Source organism: Hypanus sabinus, chromosome 26 (genome assembly GCF_030144855.1).
Source record: "Hypanus sabinus isolate sHypSab1 chromosome 26, sHypSab1.hap1, whole genome shotgun sequence".
NCBI lineage: Eukaryota > Metazoa > Chordata > Chondrichthyes > Myliobatiformes > Dasyatidae > Hypanus > Hypanus sabinus.
Window position 1 is genome coordinate 19997855 of NC_082731.1, and position 21011 is coordinate 20018865.

The window sequence follows — 21011 nt, forward strand, 5'->3', positions numbered from 1 at the left end:
TGGTAGATTGCGGAGTTAACCCTCAAGGCAAGCAGTGGGTGGGGTAACGTGGTCGTGGGTGGTTTGGACGGAGGGCGTGAGGAAGGCCCAGAGGGATGAATGGCCCCCTTCCTGCCCCCACCAAAGCGGCCGCCACTAGTGATAAATCTGTGAAGCCAGTGTCCTACCTATCAGCCGCTCCCAGACTTTGGCCGTGTTGCCGTGCAGCGAGAGCTCCCTCTCCCACGTCTCCGGGACTGGCAGCTTCATCCTCTTCCCGGCTCTCTGGGAATCCCAGGGCCCAGGCAGACGGCTGCGGGAGAACGATTGCAGATCCGAAGGGTACCTGTTGGGGTGGGGCAGGGAGAAAGAACACATTTCAAAAGTGACGTGGACAGAGAGACGACGAGAGGGAGGGAGAAATGGATAGACAGAGGGAGAGAAAGAGAGGAATAAAAACAGAGGGGCAGGGTGGACAGGGAAGGGCAGACAGACAGAGGGAGGGGGTGATGTATGGCAAAGTAATATGTGACAGATGACAATTTTCATAATAGAAACTGTTATCCACAATTCACAAACACCGCCATAGGATTGCTGTGTACACTTTAGGAGATGTGTCTGAGGTAATTGCATCAGTGTAAGGCGACTACTTTTGGTTTGTTTGTAATGGAAGTAAAGAGCTGCAGCTTATATTAAGCACATGAAATGAATTTCGTATGTTTTATTTGCAATATCCTATAAGGCGAGTGGTGGGGGGTGGGGGAGATGTGGGGCAGGGCATGATACAGCCACCTCACAGAGATGCTTTCCTCACCATCACCATTGGCCAACTCTCACCTTCGACCCAACAGGCACATGATTTGATTGGCTGGCTCCTTCAGATGCAGCCATTGAACGAGCTTCTTCAGAGTGAACGGCATGGTCTTGGCAACATCCTGGTTTGGAACACATTTGTCCCTCTGGTGGTAAGAAAATAAGAACATTACTCCCTAGATTGCCTTAGATCTCTAGGTTTACCTGCCCTAGATTGACTCTTCCCATTCATTCCCACTGTACACAATCCCAACAAACCCCCACACCTTCCCATTTAATCTGACTGTACACAATCCTAATGGACCACACCCCTTCCCATTCACCACCGTATGCAATCCCAAAGACCCCATCCCTTCATATTCACTCCCACCACACCCCATTCCCAATGGACTCCACCCGTTCCCATTCACTCCCACTGTCCACAATCCCAATGGACCCCACCCTATTTAATCTGACTGCACACAATCGCAATGGACACCCAACCTTCCCATTAACATCCGCTGTTTACAATCTGACTGAACAGCGCCCTTTGTCATTCACTCCCAGCACACACAATCGCAACGAACTCTACCACTTCCCATTCACTCTTACTGTACACAAAACCAACGAACCCTACCCTTTCCCATTCACTCCCATCGGAAACACACACACCTTCCCCTTCGCTGCCTCCCAACAGCCCCCACCAAGCTCTGCTGATCGACCCACGCCGGGGCCGGGAGACCCAGCCACCTCGCTCACCGCCCCTTTCCGGGTCTTGCCGCGCTGCCGCCTGGAGTTGTACTTGGCCAACTGGTACTCGTCAAAGGAGAGGAAGGCATCGCTCAGACCCTGTCGCAGGCAGGACGGGAAGGGCGGCCACTTGCTGCCAGACTCCGCCAGGCTCTTGGGGGTGGTGGGGGCAAGGAAAGGGAGGCAAATGGGGTAGAAGGCAAGAAGAGTCAGAGAGATGGGCGGCCGGTGGGATAAACCTTACAGATAAACGTGCACAGACAACATAGGAGGAGGGAGAGGTATAAGAGAGGGGTGAAGGAGAGAGCTTATGGGAGGTGTGAAAATGCAGTGGGGAAGAACGGCTGGGGGGAGGGCGCAGGGCAGCCAAGCAGGGCCGGCGAGGTAAGGCTGGGGCTACGGAAGGGTGGAGATGCGAGGGAAGGGGAGATGGAATGGTTCTGTACCCCTTCCCCATTTATTTCACCTTCGCATGCCCCCCTCACCCACCACCTCCTCTTCCTCCCACCCCCCCTCCACCACCGACCCTCAGCTTACTTGGCAAGCTGCCTGCCCTCCCCTACTCCCCCATCTCCGGGCCTACCTGGAAGGCCTTCGCCACCTCGATCCAATCGGAGGGCAGGCGCATGGTCCGGGCGAAGTATCGCCGGAGGTGGGGCCGGGCGGCAGGAAGCCAGGCTGCCACAGCCAGCAGGAAGTTGGCCGTGCTTCGGACGTTCAGCTCCTGCCTGGTGTAGAGAGCAACCTGCAGCAGACAGGGTGGGGTGGGGGGTGAGGGAGAGGCCCCAAGGTGGGGAAGGAGGAGTTAAAATCCACAGAGAAAGCCTTCAGACAGTTCCTCACCTCCGGATCTCTGGACCAGTCCCAAAAGAGGGAGGGCCCATCATTCCAGAGTCCCCCTTCCTTTCCCCTCACTGCCTCCAGTGGCAAACCTGAGCAAGTTAGGCGCGTTCCCACCGACCGTCAGTAGACGCACATTCGAGAGCATCCTCTCTGGATGCAAATGTAGGAACAAGGGGCCATGGACACAGCTCGACCCCATCTCCGAAACCAGCCTTCCCACCATGGACTCTGACTCCATTCCCCACCGTCTCAGTGCAGCAGCCAGATCGTCAAAGCCCCCACCCACCCGCAGACAGTCTCTCTTCTCCAGTACTCTGAGCAGTCTGTGATCACTGCCTCATTATTCCTTTTGTTTTCGGACCATTTCTATCAGTAATGTATAGCTCTTGGTGTCTTTGCACTTCACTCTGCCACAATACAATAAATTCACGTCACCCGCCAGCGGTTCTGATCAGAAGATACAGGAGCGTGAAACCGCGTACCACCTGGCCCAGGAGTAGTCCCGACCCTGCTGTGATAAGACTATTGAACAGTCCCTCCTGGACAACAAGATGGAAGCCTGAGCTGACGATTCACCTTTGTTCTGGTCCTTGCACCTTGATCTCCATCTGCTCTGCAGACTCCCTGAAACCGTAACACGTCATTTTGCACGAAAACTCCAGGAATGCTGCAGATGTTGGAAATTCAAGCAACACACACAAAATGCTGGTGGAACGCAGCAGGTCAGGCGGTATCTATAGGGAGCAGTACAGTCGACGTTTCGGGCCGAGACCCTTCGTCAGGACTTAAATTGCATGCTGTTATTGCTTTTCCCTGGACTACCTCAATGTTCTGAAGTGGTGAAATGATCTGTGTGAATGGTGTGAGAAACCAGGTTCTCCAGTGTGACTCAGTACGTTACAACACCAAACCAATATTAATACTGGAAAAAAATACAAAGGAACATTCCAGCATCTACACATCTCCCTGTCACATTACTTCAGAATCCTAAATCCTTTTCATATTCCCTCTTTTTTTTTAATTGAGAGATATTTATTTGGAGGTACAACATTATAACAAGTCCTCCTGACCCAGGCAGCCCATGCTGCTCAATTGCACCCATGTGACCAATTCACTTGCCAATCTCTACGTCTTTGGAGTGCGGGAGGAAACCGGAGCACTTGGAGGAAACCCAAGCCGGCCACGGACAGCGGATACCATCTCCTTACAGACAGGAGGTGGAATTGAATTCGGACCCTTGGCTCTAGGTACGGCCGGCACCGTAGCGTAGTGGATAGCACCAAGTTTTCCAGGTTCGATTCCGACCGCTGCCTGTGTGGGGATTGTACGTTCTCCCCGGTTTCCTCCCAGTCCAAGGACATACCGGATGGTAGATTAATTGGCCATTGAAAATTGTCCCGTAATTAGGGAGGGGTTAATTTGGGGGTGGCTTGGCGGCACAGCTGGAAGGGCCTGTTCCACAATGCATCTCAACAGAATAAATAAACTTCACAGCCACCCAATCGTTCTGCTCTAACTTGTTTTGCTGCTGGTGATGAGACGACCCCCTCATTCCCAGGGGTTTTCCTGGGGATCTCTTCAGGATGGCTCCCAGTGCTGGGATGTCCTTCCTGTCACCTGGACGGTGCTCGATCCAATGTTCTGGAATACTAGCGCAGACTCCATCTGTGCACGAATGCATGGACGCACAAGCAGGCTCAGAGTCTGGGAACAGACCCCAACCCACAGGTTTCTGCCGCTCGCTGCTCTCAGTGGAATTTGGACTCCATCACCAGGGACAGGTCCTCTGACCCACTGTGTCTGTAGTGACCATGACGGCAAATTAGACCAACTCCTTCCTGAGGAACACACATCTCTCTGTTCCCGTCGTCACCAACTGACTGAAATCCTGCACTCACTCCTCACCCATACTTCATTTTACATATGCAGAAGGAAAACAGCATAGTCCGTCACCAAACCGTTCTGAACTATGAACAGAGAATGCCATTCTTTCTTACAGAATTGACCAGCAGTCACAGATATTGTGCATTTAGCAAACTGTATTTTTGAATTCCGTACTTGCAAGATCAGTCGCCCTTCACAAGGCAGGTGTCAAAAGTCGATAGAAACTAAAAACTAACAACCGACGGTAGTGAAGTTAGTAAAGCAATCGTCCCTTCTCTTTGATTGTGTGTGTGTGTGTGTGTGTGTGTGTGTGTGTGTCTGTGTGTGTGTGTGTCTGTGTGTGTGTGTGTGTGTCTGTGTGTGTGTGTGTGTGTCTGTGTGTGTGTGTGTGTGTCTGTGTGTGTGTGTCTGTCTGTGTGTGTGTGTCTGTCTGTGTGTGTCTGTGTGTGTGTGTGTGTGTGTGTGTGTGTCTGTGTGTCTGTGTGTCTGTGTGTCTGTGTGTCTGTGTGTGTGTGTGTGTGTGTGTGTGTGTGTGTGTGTGTATGTATTTCCCATCCTTCCATTACATTCTTATCTCGTCTCCAGTAAGCAATATGGCTCCGGAAGCCATATCTGCTATGCAAAGGGAAGCCATGCTCTACACAGACTTTTCTTGCCTGGGCTGTCAGCACCTTATCTGCAGTCTATCCCTGCCTGGACATTACATTAACCCTTGCTTTGCCTAAACTTGCACACATCTCTCCAACAGGTGTACAAGCACCATCTGTCCCTGCCACTGCGCCACAGCTCCTTCCAGCCAGTCACCTCTCAGTGAGAAAATATCACCCTGCACATTCCCTTTAAATTTCCCCCTCTCCCGTTGTCTATACCCACCAGTATTTTACATTTCCAACTGGGTGGGGTGGGGGGGATAATCCACTCGCTCTGCCGACGTCTCAAAATTTTTTAAAACCCTTTCAGCCTTCGTTGCTCCAAAGAAAACTAAGTTTGTCAAACCTCTCCTTATTTTTTTTTAATCAAGACAGCACCCGGGTGAACCTCCTCTACATACTCGGCAACGCTTCCACATACTTCCTGCAGTGGGGCGACCCCCCCCCACCCCCAACTCCACCGTTTACAGATGCGGCACACCTCCCCGAGACCTGCCTGCTCGCCGCCTTTCGAGCTCCCCACCACCGCTGACTCTGCCCGCATCTTTCTCTTACCTTCAGGATAAACTCGGGGTCCTCCTCCGCCACCTCGCGGCACAGGTGGAGCAGCAGGCAGCGGGTGTCATCTGTCCGGCTGGCGAATTTGGGCCCCGCCAGCAGGGAGCAGCAGACAGCATTTAGCAAAGTGTCCTGCGCGGGAAGGAAGAAAATCAAAGAGAGCTCGAGATGGGTTCGAAAACGGAAGAGCACAGGAGAAAGCCTTTCGGGTCCGTGCATCTTGACCCAGAAAGAATGAAAGAGCAGTGTTTCCCTTCCACTATCAACAACCCTTACTACCAGCACCTCCATTTCCAATACATCTGCCTGACCCTAATCCTCCTACCATCATAACAAGGCTGGGGGTTCCCTCGTCCTGGACTGCAACTCTGCAAGCATCCCGATACAGTACATAATTCTTTGTAACCTCCGCAATCTCCAAAGGGATTCGACCACAAAGCACCTCTTTCCCTCCCTGCCCCCTCGCTGCTTTCTGTAAGGATTTCTCTCTACATGACTTCCTTGCACCTTGTCAAGTCACTTTTTATTGTCATTTCGACCATAACTGCTGGTACAGTACACAGTAAAAATAATAAAATGTTTTTCAGGACCATGGTGCTACATGAAACAGTACAAAAACTAGACTGAACTACGTAAAAATAACACAGAAAAAACTACACTAGACTACAGACCTACCCAGGACTGCATCAAGTGCACAAAACAGTGCAGGCATTACAATAAATAATAAACAGGACAATCGGACAGTAAGTTGGTGTCAGTCCAGGCTCTGGGTTCTGAGGAGTCTGATAACTTGGGGGAAGAAACTGTTACACAGTCTGGTCGTGAGAGCCCGAATGCTTCGGTGCCTTTTCCCAGACGGCAGGGGGGAGAAGAGTTTGTATGAGGGGTGCGTGGGGTCCTTCATAATGCTGTTTGCGTTGCGGATGCAGCGTGTAGTGTAAATGTCCGTAATGGCGGGAAGAGAGACCCCGATGATCTTCTCAGCTGACCTCACTATCCGCTGCAGGGTCTTGCGATCCGAGACGGTGCAATTCCCGAACCAGGCAGTGATGCAGCTGCTCAGGATGCTCTCGATACAACCTCCCCGTGAATCTCCCTCCTGGCACTTGTACCTGGCAGTGGAACAAGTACGACCCTGCCCCACACCTCCTTCCTCAACACCATTCAGGATCCCAAACTGTACTGGCAGGTGAGACGACCCCTCCCCGAGTCTATCGGAGTCATTTATTGCTCCTGATGTGGTGTCCTCTACATCAGTGAGACCCGAAGATACCGCGTCGTACCGCAACTTGGCCCCATCAAGTGCAAAAAGCATGATGACCCAGTGGCCACCCGCTTCCCGTTCACCTTCCGGCATGTCCGTCCGTGGCCATGTTGAGGCCAAACTCAGGGCGAAAGAGCAACACTTCATTTTTCCCAAACACAAGAAAGTTTGCAGACGCTTGAAATCCAAGCAACACACACAGAACGCTGGAGGAAGTCAGCAGGGCTATGGAAAAGACTAAACAGTCGACCTTTCATATCGTGACCCTTCATCAGGTTTCATATTTCGACTGTGTACCCTCCAATCTGATGGCATGAACATTGATTTCTCTATCTTATCATAATTATCCCCTCCCTCCTGCTCTTTCCCCATCCCCCATTCTTACTGCCCTCTTACCCCTTTTCTTCTCCTCACCTGATCATCTCCTTCCACTGGTGCCACTCCTCTCCATTCTTCCGTGGTCCACTATCCTCTCCTATTAGGTTCCAGCCCATTACCTCCTGTACCTTTCACCCCCCCAGCTTCTAACCTCACCCAGCCTTCCCCTCATCTGATCTCACCCATCACCTGCCAGCTAATACTCCTTCCACTACCCCCACCTCCTCATCCTGGCTTCTGCCCCTTCCTCTCCATTCCTGACGATGAACCTCAGCCCAGACTGCCAACTATTCACTCCCCTCCAGAGATATTCCCTGACTTCATCCATCGCTTTGTACGTGTTGCCCGAGACAGGATGTACTGATAATGAGAGGGCCCAGAAGTTCACGAGAATGATCATAGAAATGATCGGGTTAACAAATCAGGAACATTTGATGTCTCTAGGCTTGCATTTGTTGGAGTTTATGAACATGTTGAGGTGGGGGGGAGGGTCAATCTCCTTGAAAGGCTTAAATAGACTGGACGTGTAGAGCATGTTTCCTATAGTCGGGGGTCTTGGACCAGAGGGCCCAGCTTCAGAATACAAGCATGACCCTTCAGAAAAGAAAAGAAGACTTTCTTTAGTCAGAGGGTGGCGAATCTATAGAATTGCCACATACTGGTTTAAAGGCTGTCGCTGTGTACAGTTAAAGAGGACGTTGATAGGTAAGGGTATCAAAGATAACAACGAGAAGGGAGAATGGGATTGAGGGGGAAAATAAATCAGGTGTGATCAAATAGTGCAGCAGACTCAATAAACCAAACGGCTGAATTCTGCTCATATTTCTTATGATCTCGTGGTTTGATAGCCAGTTTCCACACCACCGTTCTCCCTTCCAACCCATCTCTGTACTCTCAACCTCCAGAAATGTACCCAGTGCCATTTGAAATTAACTCAGCTGCCAACTTTGAGAAGAAACATAGAACAGTATTGCACCGAAACAAGGTCTGCACCCGGACACTTTATTAAACCAAATCCCTTCTGCCTGCAGATGGACCCTATCCATCCATTCCCTGCATGTCTATGTATCTATCTAAATCCCTCAAACACCACCGCCTTCAACACCTTCCCCAGCAGCCTGTTCCAGGCACGCCCCCCCACCCCACCACTCTCTGTGTAACAAAATAAAATTGCCCCCCAAAAATACTTCAGGCATTAACCACTAATACCAAAAATCCATGGCCTCTCATATCTGACGTTTCGAAAACACTTGCCTCATTTTAGTTTTTTTTCCTTTTGCCCTCTAGATCTTGACATTTCCATCCCGGGACTGCTGACCATATATATGCCACTCGTATTCTTTAAAAACTTCTCTCAGGTTTCCCCTTGGCTTCTGATGCTCCGGGGGTGGGGGGGGGGGAATAAAACCCATGTTTGTCGAAATTATCCCATCAATCCAGGCAGAAGCCTGGTGAACCTCCCCTGCATTCTCTACAAAGACTACACACCCTTCCTCTGTAATGGATTGACAGAATTACACTCAATACTCCATGGGAACCCTAACCAAAGTCTTGTAATCTTGCTCTTATACTCAATGCATCAACCAATGGAGGCAAACATACTTTGTTCTTAAACCACCCTGTCCTCTTGTGGAGCCACCATCACTGAGCCGTGGACTTGGACCCCAAGATCCCTCTGTACATCAGTGCAATTAATTGTCTACTTTACACTTAAGTTCTGGTGGTTTGTAAACTTCAAGATTGTACATCAGTGGTAGGGAAATAATTGTGAGCAAAAGGATTTAGGTACATCCTGAAAAACAGGGACTGTTAGTCAACTTGGCTTTGTGTAGGAGAGGTCTTGTAGCAGAAAAACGAGTATTTTTTGGTAAGTGATGATTAGTTGATGAGGTGATGGAGCTTAGTAATGATTTGTGCTGGGTCCGAGGAACCTCACGAGAATGAAAGGGTTAACGTACGAGAAGGATTTGATGACTCTGGGCAGTTGTCGCGAGAATGTAGAGGCACGAGGGGGATGTCGTTGAAACCGATGGAATGGTAAGAGGCCGAAGTAGAGAGGACAGAGAGAGATGTTTCCAGTTAAGGGAGAGTTTGGGACCAGAGAGCACAACTTTTGAATAGCAAAATGTCCCTTTAGAACAGAGATGAGCAGAAATGTCTTTAGCCAGTGGAATTCATTGCCACAGATTGCGGTGGAGGCCAAGTCATTGGGCATATTTAAAGCAGAGATTAATACATCTCAGTCTCCTTCCTTCCCTTTGTCTGCCCCCACCATCCCCCCATCTGTCCCTACTTCCACCATCCCCCCATCTGTCTACCTTCCTCCTGTAAAACTCTCCATCCCTGTCTCCCTTCCTTGAACCCTCCCTCCCCTCCCACTTAATCTGGTCCCTGGCTCCCTCCCATCTCCCTCCCCACCCCAGAGACATTTTTACTTTCCCTCTGGGGCTCCAGTTCCTTCCCACGTCCCAAAGACGTGCGAGTTGGTTGGCTAATCGGCCACTAGGGATAGTGCCTCCCACCCCAGTGTGTGGATGAGGGGGGGGGGCAGTGTTGGTGGGGAGTCAAATGCACTGTGACTGCTGCTGCACAGTGCCAGCAAGGACCGAGGGAGAATGGCAGAAGTGGCCTCGTTCAACCTCACCTTCTTCTCTCGCAGTCTGGCATCCCGGTCTGCCGAGTGCCCCGGAACATCACCGAGCTCCTCGGCCTCGGAGGCAGTCTGCGCGTCCGCCAGATCCTCACAGCCTTGCGCAGACAGGTCATAGCTGGGCATGTGCAGAGACGACTCCATGGGGTCCTCGGGTGAGTGAAAGAGGAAAATAATCAGGAAGTTTGAAACTTCAAGGAGTAAGTTAGCTTTCTTAATAAACACTCTTTCCAATTATAGCAGGGATACGGGACACAAACAACTCCCAAATACAAACAAATCTTCCAGCTAATAACTAAACTGTTGTTATTTATGCAAGCCTTTGAAACCCTGGAATATATTCCAGCCTTTAACTCACTCCCAGGAATCTGTTCTGTTACATCTTTCTGATTCCCTGAATTAGATTTCTACCTGTAACTCACTCTGGGGTCTGTTAATTTATATATAAACTCCCCAAACTGCTGGATTAGATCCCTCCCTGTAACTAACTCCGGGGACATGGAGATAGATATATATTTTTTGCATGACTGTATGTTTAACTGCTATCCTCTATGTACCTGTCCTGTGTATGTTTTGCACCCTGGCCCAGCAGGAACTCCGTGTTGTTTGGCTGTATTGATTGACTGAGTGATAATTAAACTTGAACCTGTCATTTGACATACAAATTCTCTAATCCCCTGGATTAGATCCTGACCTATAATTTGCTCCCAGGGATCTGTTATTCTATATATAAGCCCTCCACCCATGAATGAGATTTCAGCCTGCCAATCACTCCCGGGGATCTTTTACTCCATACGTAACAACCTCCAAACCGTGCCCTTGAATTAGTTTCCCGCCTGTCACTCACTCTTGGGAATGTGTCACCCAATGTCAGGAGATCTCTCTCTTTCATCCTGTCCTTCCCAACACCCTCCAAGTTGACCTCCTTACCCATTGCCACTCGTCATCCAGTCGTTCCAACTGAGTCTCCACACCCGTTTGGCTCTTCTCTCCCCTCTGCCTTGCCTTGTCCCCTGCTGGAGCAGAGGTCGAGGGGCCGAGCGCAGAGGGCAGCCGGGGGCAGAGGGAGCGGCTAAAGCAGAGGGGTACGGTGGGGGCAGTGGGAGGCCCGGTTGCCCGTGTCCGGCTGTCGAGGAGTCGGTTCCCCAACTGGATGCCGCAGGACAGGAGGTGGTCAGCGGAGGTGGCCGGGTTCTGGGTGGTCAGCGGCTGGAGGGGTGGACCCGAGAGGTGCCGATTGGCCAAGGAGGGGCCCCGCAGCATATCCGGGCCCCTCAGCAGGGGGTTCTCGGTCTTCATCGCTGCAGCAGAGAGAAAGAGGAGGGGTTTAAGGAGTGTTCTGTCTCCCAACAACAACCCTTTGAGGAGGGTCCTTTGAAACTCAAAGGAACCAGGATGGTTTCTGTCCTATCACCCTCCAGAATCCTGTAATCCCACACCCAACCGTTCCTCCTTTCCTTCTCAGAAGCCATCCCAACCCCTGATCCCCTCCCTATCTCTGCAATCCCCTCCACTCCTCAAACTACTGCCAGTCCTTTCTTTCTCTGTAACCCCCTCAAAGCCTTTTGATCCCCAAACCCTGAAACCCCTCTGCCCCTATCTCTCAATAATCTGCACCCCCCTCCCCGTCCCTACAACTCCCTCCTTCCCCCCAAGTCCATTCCCAATAGTGCACGACTCCCAGCTCCTGGCCAACTACTACTGTTACAACTCCACCAACCACTCCCAATTCAATTTCTGTCCATCTCTCCTCATCCCTGTAAGTTGTTCCAGTCTCTGCCACCCTTCAACTGCTCCCGATGCGTAGAACCATCCCCACCACCCTCTCCCTTTCCTGTTCACGCCTCCAGATCTGACACTCCTCCCTAACCCTGCAAACCCCCTCCACCCCAGCACCCTCCCATCTACATGCACACAACAACCGGCACTTACACCCTTCCTCGCCGTATCTCGAAAGAAAACTCCTGCACTTTTCCCTGTCGTCCAGTCCCCCCACTCCAGGGAGAATGAGCAGAGCCCAGACAGACAGGAACATACACGGCCAGAGGAAGAAGCTCTGAGTAAGTGGTTTTAGCCCCTGGGCCACACGTATTCCCTGAAGGTGCTGCGTAGTGTGCTGGGTTTGCTTTCGAGGACGTCGGAAACTAGTGCAAAGCCAGTTTGGTCTGCATCTTGAGCACTGCGCGTGGGTGGCAGATTTGATGCCTCTGACACCTCCGGTGCGCCGGCCTCAACCTGCCACCGTGACTCTCCACTGAGCAGCCGCGGGCGAATCGGCCATTGTAAATTTTCCCCATGAGGGGCAGAATCAGAGGGTGGGATCGATGGGAATACTTGGAGAATTTTTTCCAGGTAACTTCTGGCCAGAGTGGGAAAGGAAGATCCCAGCATGCTGGCGGAGCCAAACGGCCAAAGAGCTGGAAGGCCACGGTCCCTGTGTGGGCGAGGGGGATGACTGCAGATGGGTATAAAGGGAAAAGGGTCCGCATGGAAACGCTGGGCCGAAGAACCGGTTTCTGCCCTGGGCAACTCGAGGAATGATCCAGAAAAAATGTGAAGTGATACATCTTGGAAGCTTGAACCTGCAGTGGCCAAGGTCAATGGCAGGACGCTCAGCAGCACGAACAGAGTGAGCTTGAGGTCCACGTCCACAAATCACTCAAAGATGCCCCACAAATTTACTGGGTGGTTATGGTGTGTTGCCCTCAATCAGTCCGGGGATTCAGCACTGTGAGCTAATGTTACAGCTGCATAAAACTCAGGTATTACATTCTGCTGGGGTATTACATTCAGTTCTGGTTGCCTTGTTATTGGCAAGATTTGGAAGCATTAGAGAAAATGCGGAGGACATTTACCAGGACGCTGCCGAGATGAGAGAACGTGTCTTATGAGGAAAGCTTAGGCAAGCTGGGGCTTTTCTTTTCGGATGAGGGGTACGAGATGATGAGGCATACGGTGGATTGGCATTGCCTTTACTTTCTGCCACAACAGCAACAGCCGATACGAGAAGACATTCTGTTCAGGTGAGTGGAGGAAAGTTTAGGGGAGATATTAGAGGTAGTTTTTTTTTTATATTCACAGAAGTGACGAGTGGTGGTGGGAGAAACTGATACATTAGAGACATTGAAAAGACCTTTAAGTAGACACATAGATGAAAAAAGAATGGAGGGCTATGGGCTGTGTAGAGGAAGAGGTCAGATTCATTATAGACAATAGGTACAGAAGTAGACCATTCGGCCCTTCGAGCCTGCACCGCCATTTTGAGATCATGGCTGATCATCTACTATCAATACCTGGTTCTTGCCTCGTCCCCATATCCATAAGATACCTATCTAGCTCCTTCTTGAAAGCATCCAGAGAATCGGCCTCCACTACCTTCCGAGGCACTGCATTCCAGACCCCCACATCTCTCTGGGAGAAGAAGTTTTTCCTTAACTCTGTCCTAAATGACCTACCCCTTATTCTCAAACCATGCCTTCTGGTACTGGACTCTCCCAGCATCTGGAACATATTTCCTGCCTCTATCTTGTCCAATCCCTTAATAATCTTAAATGTTGCAATCAGATCCCCTCTCAATCTCCTTAATTCCAGCATGTACAAGCCCAGTCTCTCTAACCCCTCTGCGTAAGACAGTCCTGACATCCCAGGAATTAACCTCGTGAATCTATGCTGCACTTCCTCTACAGCCAGGATGTCATTCCTTAACGCTGGAGACCAAAACTGTACACAATACTCCAGGTGTGGTCTCACCAGGGCCCTGTACAAATGCAAGAGGATTTCCTTGCTCTTGTACTCAATTCCCTTTGGAATAAAGGCCACATTCCATTAGCCTTCTTCACTGCCTGCTGCACTTGCTCATTCACCTTCAGTGACTGATGAACAAGGACTCCTAGATCTCTTTCTATTTCTCCCTTACCTAACTCTACACCGTTCAGATAATAATCTGCCTTCCTGTTCTTACTCCCAAAGTGGATAACCTCACACTTATTCACATTAAACGTCATCTGCCAAGTATCTGGCCACTCACCCAGCCTATCCAAGTCACCCTGAATTCTCCTAACATCCTCATCACATGTCACACTGCCACCCAGCTTAGTATCATCAGCAAACTTGCTGATGTTATTCTCAATGCCTTCATCCTATGAAGTGGGTTAACAAGTCAGCACATCATAGAGCAAAGGGCCCGTGCTGTACTGCACCCTGTTCATCAAATGTGAGCGAGGCAGCTATTTCCCTGAGCAGTGTCAGTCAAGGAGGAAGAGGTCATGGAATTAATCTCGTCGCCATATTGAAATGGTTACAGCCAACGTGGGACCGAGGCCCAGTTCAACCAAACTTCCCTCTTCGGGAAATCCCGTTGCCCCAGGGTCCGCTCTACCTGCAGCTGCAGAGGGAGAAAATGATTGACAACGGCAGTTTTCCAGATCCACCGCCCCAGACAAGAGAACCCACGGGCCAGTAAATAGAAAGCCGGCAGCCCAACAACAAAAAAACAAACACCAGCTGTAAAACGTTTAAAAATCCAAAGGCCCTGCAGCACAACCCACAGACTGCACTGCCTAACAATCCGGAGGGGAGGGGACAGAGATGCGGATTCCAGGAGCTAAGTTTGACTAAATGGGTCAGACAGCCTCATAGTTGCACAGCCCAGAAAAAAGACCCTTCGGCCCCCTTTATCAATGCTAACCATCAACTGTTTCCCAGTTCCATTTACCAGTACTTGAACTGGTGCCACCGAGCTGGCAATTCAGCTGCTTGCCTTGCTATCTCTTAAACAGTGTGGGAGGCTGCAGTAGTCCCTCAGACCGCCAATCACTATACCTCCCTTCCCCTCCCCCATTCACCCCTCTGCATCTGTAAACCACAAACCGCCCAAATAATCACAACAACCACCATCTCCAACCTCACCTCTTCATCTCCCTCTCCCTCTTTTTCCTGCTCCCAATCTCGTTTCCCACCTCTCCCCCTCCTCATACAATTGCTCCATCCTGCACCACTTTCCCCTCACTTTGTTCACCTCGACTTTGTCTCTCTCCCCCTCCTCCCTTTGTGTTTCCCAGTATCCCTTCATTACCTCAGCCTCTTTTCCTCCTCCTAGGTTTTCTCTAGACTCACTTTCTTCCATCCCACTTTCCCACCCTCCTTGTTCTCTCCCATTCCTTTCTTCCCTCTGACACTTCCCTCACTCCCTCTATTCCTCTGCTCTTCTCCCCCTCCCTCAATACCTCATCCCTAAATTCCAACCCTCCTCCTCTCTCCTCCCCTACACTTTCCTTTATCCCTCCCTCCATGCCTCTCCCCTTATGTCCAACGCTCCTTCTCTCTCTCCCGCCCCCCCCCGACACGTTCCTTTATTCCCTCCCTCCACCTGACCCCTCCAATACCAGCGGTCACCCAATCCAGTACCCTCCTCCCCTGCCGATTTGCCCTCTCCCCCCATTGTCGAGTCAGACCTCCAGCAGCGCCCTCTTCCGCACTGGTGACGTCATTCAGACGAAGCCGCCGAATGCCAGGCGGAGAGCCAATGGGAAAGAGGGAAATCTGGAATATCCGCCAATGGAACAACGGGAGCGTCAGGGCAACCGGGTGTTGTTGTGAGGCTGGGCGGAGTAGACGGGCAGCCGAATGGGAGGGGTTAATGACGAGCTGGTGAACGTCGGGCAAAAGAGGTGATTGACAGGCGGGGCAGGCGGTGTGATTGACAGGTGGGGGGACTGTCGGCAGAAGGGAGACTGACAGGCGGGGAGTGGGATCGCAAGTGAGAGAGAGGGCGGAGGCCGTGACAGGGATTGCGGAGTGTTTGACGAGTGGTTTCCTTTCAATGCTGGAGTGTCCTTGACTGATCTTCTTCTCTCCAGTCCCGGTGAAGGGTCTCGGCTGTTCTCTTTACCACCGATGCTGATACCTGCCCTGCTGAGTTCCTCCAGCATTTACGTGGATTTCCTGTTGTTTGTGGTTGAACACTCGTTTGGTTGTATTCTGGCACTTGAACCGATCTCATTTCAGAGTGTGAATGAACAAACGGCCGTGTTTCCTCATTCCTTCACTGTCCAGGTGAACAGTTTGCAGATCAACCCACGGTTTAGCTCAGTCAGAACATTTCGTTTTATCCTCTCGAACCACCTTCCACCTCCCCACCCTCCACACACTCTGCATTCCTCACATAAACTGAGTTCCCTCTTTCCCGGTTCTGAGAATGAAGCTGCTGCCTGAAATGCCAGTTCTGCTTCTCTCGCCACAGACACCGGCCTTTTACTTCAGGTTCCCAGCATCTGGAATAGGTTTTATTTTATGTGTGAGTGAATGGCAGGTGGGGAGCAAAGATTGACGGGCACAGATTGAAAGGAGGGAATGTGATTGGTTGGCTGGTGAGTAATGATTGAAGGATGGTGATGTGATTGACATGCAGGAATAGTGACTGATAGCAGGAAGAGTGATTGACAGGCAGAGAGCAATGAGTGGCAGATGTAAATAATGATTGACAGGTGGGGTGCATTTATTGACAGAATAGGAGCAGTGACCGACAACAGGGGATCATAGATTGACAGGGGTCTTTTGATGGACTAGAAGGGGACCATTGATTGACAGGTAGGAAGAGTGATTGACAGCCAGGGAGCAATGATTGTTATGTGGAAAGTATGACTGACTTTACTCGAACAATGATTGACACCAGTGAGCGTGATTGACAGACAGGGTGGAATGGTCATTGTGCAGGGTCAATGATTGTTAAATATACAAAACCATACTGCCACTGGTGCTGTCATAAATTCTGGATGGTAGCAGGGTGCTCAGAAGTCTCACAGCCTTTAGGAAGAAGCTGTTACAAGGATTAACCCTGAAGTCTTTCCTCTCAATAATAATGATTAATTAAACACAGAGAGGATCAGTATTTACAGAACTGGATCAGTTCACAAGCACTCAAGTTTACACAACTGAATATCTGTGTGCACACATGTTACAGGGAAGCAGATTCACGGGTTTGGTAAGGGAGACAGAAGACACTGATTACGAATGAGCTCATAAACCATTTATTTACAAATAGCAAAACATTCAACCAAACATCTGGGCCACCCTTAGTTACAGAGACTACGACACTGAGCTTTCAGCAATGCTTCAAGCTCAACAAGTGGTTCATTTAATCTCCACACCCACAAAACTAAACATTCAACAGATACGTGGCTGAATATGTGGCTGGGTGCTCCGACATCTGCAGTGAGCGCTTGCCGTGGCTCCTCGGCACTGGTCATGACATCAGTGGGAAGAGGAGCCCCTGGAGAGAAAGGAACGAACACCAGTCAGTCCCTTGCCTGGGCTATCCTTGTGCCCCCCAGGTGCATGGAACTGTGGTGCAACAGGCAATCAATGGGAAAGGGCTGCTGCATCCTCCGAATGGGCCAATCGACAACCGGCACGGCAGAAGTTGCTTTCGACTGACAGGTAAACTAAACCCTCAAATTACAACACCTACAAAGTTTCCCCGACCATTCATGAGTAGTCAAATAAGAGAAAAGTTAACAGCTGGGAAAATGAGTCTACGCTGTCCGGGTGGTTCCGATGTGACCTCCACACGTCCCCCATCTCCTCCACTTCTGTGTCTCTGGAGATTTGCCGTTGCCTTTAATTCCAAAATCCTGCGTTCATATTCTTTTCCTTATCAGGTCGATTTATAATGTTTCATTTCTCACTGGATGCAGCCTGAGGCTGAAGGAAGTATTCATGTCTGTTTCCCTCATTTTGTACCTTAGCTGATTTCCTTTGCTTTTCCCCCTGTTCGGACTGGTCACCCAAACACTGGGCCCAACAGATCACACGCCAGGCTGCTCCTTTTGCAAACAAGACATTTTGACACAAAAAACTGTCTTTTTTAAAAATCTGAGACTGGCCTCAGGTTCAGCAGAAACTGCTCCATTTCAGTTACTCGTGAGCAAGAATCAGTTCACAAAATGGCCTCCTCCTTTCCTGCCAACAACTGGGAAGGACAAAGATGTCTGCGGTGCCGGTTTCCACAGCCCTTACCTCGTCCCTGTTCACTAGTTTGTAGACTGCAGTTGTTTCCGGCCAGCAAAGCTGCTAGCCGGCATAACAGACCTTGTTTTTATGCTGCCAGGAGGTACGAGGTCAAAGAGATTGTGGGACAGCTGGAAGTCCTTCATGATGCTGAGGGTTTTGCCGATACAGTGCTCCTGGTATATGCCCTGGGTGGGGATATTGACATGAAGGGGCATGACTGGCAGGTAGGATGTATGATTGATGTACGGTGAGATTGATTGATAGGCGGGAACAATAACCATTATGCAAGCCCAATGATTGCCAGTGAGCAATTGTTTCTCTACGTGGCATATCATCGATCTTCGTGTCACTGAGAACTGCAGTACAGTGGAAGGAGTAGAAAGGCAGATGAGTTTAATTCATATTTGTTTATGGTTACGCAAGAATGAAATGAAATTCCAGCTGATGTGAAATTCACAGACCAGACAGTACAAGCAGTGTTTAAAAAATGCAGCGAATGAGCAGAACAAAAAACAGAATGGGGTGCAAAGTGAAGCGGAGCAAAAGAAATGCTGAAGTGACAATAACAGAAGAGGTGGGAACAAGTGGCCAAGATCGCGCCGCTGAGGGTGAGATGTGGAAGGGGTTACTGTTCAGTAACCTGAGCCCGATGCGTGCAGAGGTATAGCCAGTCCTTTCCCCCAAGGCCGAGACTGCTAGAACGAGAGGGCACAGATTTCAGGTGAGGGGAGAGAAATTTAAAGAATATTTGGGGGGTAAAATTTTCATACACAGGGTGTTGGGTATATGGAATGAGCTGCTCAAGGAAGTGAAGAGGTGAGTACAATTACAGCGTTTCAAAGGCACTTGGACATGGGAAAGGTCTGGAGGAATGAGGGCCAAGTGTGGACAATATAGACTCACTCAGCTATCATGCTTGGCATGACTGCATTGGGCCACAGTGCCTCTTCTGTGCTGTATAACACTGAGATTCTACAGTGGGAGAATGTTTTTTGAATGTATAATTAAATGTCTTTGCAAAACAAATAAAAACTGAAAATGTTGGACCCGGAAACTAAAAAGTCACCAGCGTCTGTAGAAAGAGAAACTAGTTAACATTTTGGGTCAGGGAAGAGTATTGGGAAGAAAACTAAAGCTGAAATGATAACCAGCAATAGATACGTTGCACTGGGATATGCACAGTAACAAGAGATGCAGCATGGATCTGTTTTCTTATTCCACGGAAATCGCTGATGCGGCAGAAGCAATTGTCACGAGAAACTGTTTACCTTGTTGTAGAAAGAGGGAATTCTGTTATGACTCCTTAGATTTCCTCGTGGTCTGCAGGCAATGCCAGGAGGATCCGTTTCTGTTTGCAAAAGTTGATCAGGTGGTAAAGAACTTATACTGTATTCTTGTCTTTATTAGTGTGTTTAAGAATCAGGATGTAGCAGGTTTAAAATATTCACTTTGCTGAACAGTTAACTGCCAGTTAAATGTCGGCTAACTATTACTTGGTTGCACTACTTGTATGTATAATCTATATTTTCATTTATATTTATCATTATTATTGTTATGAGCAGAGAGACAACATCTGCCGGAAGTAGGTGCACAGGTACATTGCGATTAAAGTCTGATTCTGATTCTGATTCTGATATGGAGACATAAAGTGCAATTTGCATCCATTACCAACGCAGTCTGAGGATGCGCTGACCGAAGCCCATGGTTTTGGCACCACCAGAGCATGCCCACAACTTACCATTCCAATCATGTATGTCTTCGGCTCCAGGAGGAAACGGGTGCACACGATGAAAACTCACGTAGTCCGGGGAGAATGTACAGACTCCCTGCAGACGATGAACCCTGATTGCCGGCATCATTCAGCATTGCTCTAACTGCTAGGCCACTGCGGCACCCTCTCCGGTTAGGCTGCCCCCGGGATATTGCAGTCTGCTCTGCTCGCCCACTTACGAAAGAGGGTGGATGCTTTGCAGAGGGCACAGGAGGTTAAACCAGGATGCCAGGAAAGGGCAGGAGCGATAGGGACAGGTTGGATAAAGTTGGGTCAACTTATCTGGAAAGTGGGAGTGAGGGAATTTTATAAGGCTACGAGAGACAAGGATAGCGTAGACAGCCTGTATCTTTACCCCAAGGACAAAAGAATCTAACTTTTGGAGGGCAGGCAATTAAGGGGGCGGATGAAAGGGAGATGTGTGAGGGACAATATTTTTTATATAAACAGGGTAGAGGGTGCCTGTAATGCACTGCCAGGGCTGGTTGTAGAGGCAGATATGATAGGCGTGTTTCAGAGACTCTTAGGTAGGCACGTGAATGTCCAGAGAAACTTCTGCACAGTCACCCGCTAAACTAGTCACTTCTGCCCTCGACTATGGACATTGTGGAGGCAGTGGGAATGAGATTTGTTACATGTTTCTTTTCTAGTTGAGTTTGTTCAGCACAATATTATGGGCTGAAGGGCCTTTGCCTGTGCTGTACTGTTCTGTATTTTCCTTGACGCTGTCGATCATGTCTGCGGAATCCCCGGAGAAGGGCAGAATTGCTTTATTAATAATTCTGCCTTCTTATTTTACTAATTGTTTGGTTAATTTTCCTGCATTTTCCTATTTCTTAATAAATTCAGTCTTTTTTAACCTCATGCTAGTGAAGTGGTCTTTCTCAGAATCATTGGTCTGAATTCTGGAGGCCTGCCGAGATATCTCCTGTTACTGGCCCTCAGGGGAGGGTTGTGGGTTTACGGTGTTCAAAGCAGATTTGCATGAAGGGATGGGGCTGCTGAAAGCAGTGTCACAGGTCCACAGTGTGTTGAGAAAGCTGTTTAGCACACTTGCCTTCATCAATGAGTAACAGAGTTAGGTTGTTTTATTGCATTGGTGGTGAGGCCGCACTTGGAGTATCATGTGCAGCATTGGTCACTCTGTTATAGAAAGACATGGTTAAACTGGAGAAAGTTTGCAAGGGTGTTTCCATGACTATAAAGGGCTGATTCCTAGGGAGGGCTTTCCTAGGCCTGATCTTTTATTACTTGGAATGTATAAGAAAAAGATAGAGGTGTTTGAAAATTATGAGAAGCATAGACGCAGTGGCTATAAAAAGTTTTGGAAGTTTTCATGTTTTATTGTATCACAACATTGAATCGTAGTGGATCTTATTTGGCTTTTTTGACACTCTTTTGTGTCAAAGTGAAAACATTAATGATCTGGATGATAGGGGTGGTAAATTGGATTAGTAAATATGCAGATGGTACTAAGATAGG

At 49.4% G+C, this 21011-nt stretch overlaps 1 protein-coding gene across 1 annotated transcript in view; it reads right to left on the reverse strand.

Annotated features, from left to right (window-relative positions):
* Positions 1-15360, reverse strand: part of tep1 (telomerase-associated protein 1) — a 107727-nt gene extending 92367 nt beyond the window's left edge. The window contains exons 1-8 of the mRNA XM_059951602.1: positions 15202-15360; positions 10679-11049; positions 9743-9898; positions 5454-5588; positions 2105-2266; positions 1531-1674; positions 817-938; positions 168-325 (exon numbers count right to left, since the gene is read on the reverse strand). Coding sequence (XP_059807585.1) covers positions 168-325; positions 817-938; positions 1531-1674; positions 2105-2266; positions 5454-5588; positions 9743-9898; positions 10679-11047 — 1246 coding nt within the window. The 5' untranslated portion in view covers positions 11048-11049; positions 15202-15360. The remainder of the gene's footprint in view (positions 1-167; positions 326-816; positions 939-1530; positions 1675-2104; positions 2267-5453; positions 5589-9742; positions 9899-10678; positions 11050-15201) is intronic.
* Between the last annotated feature and the right edge of the window lie 5651 nt (positions 15361-21011).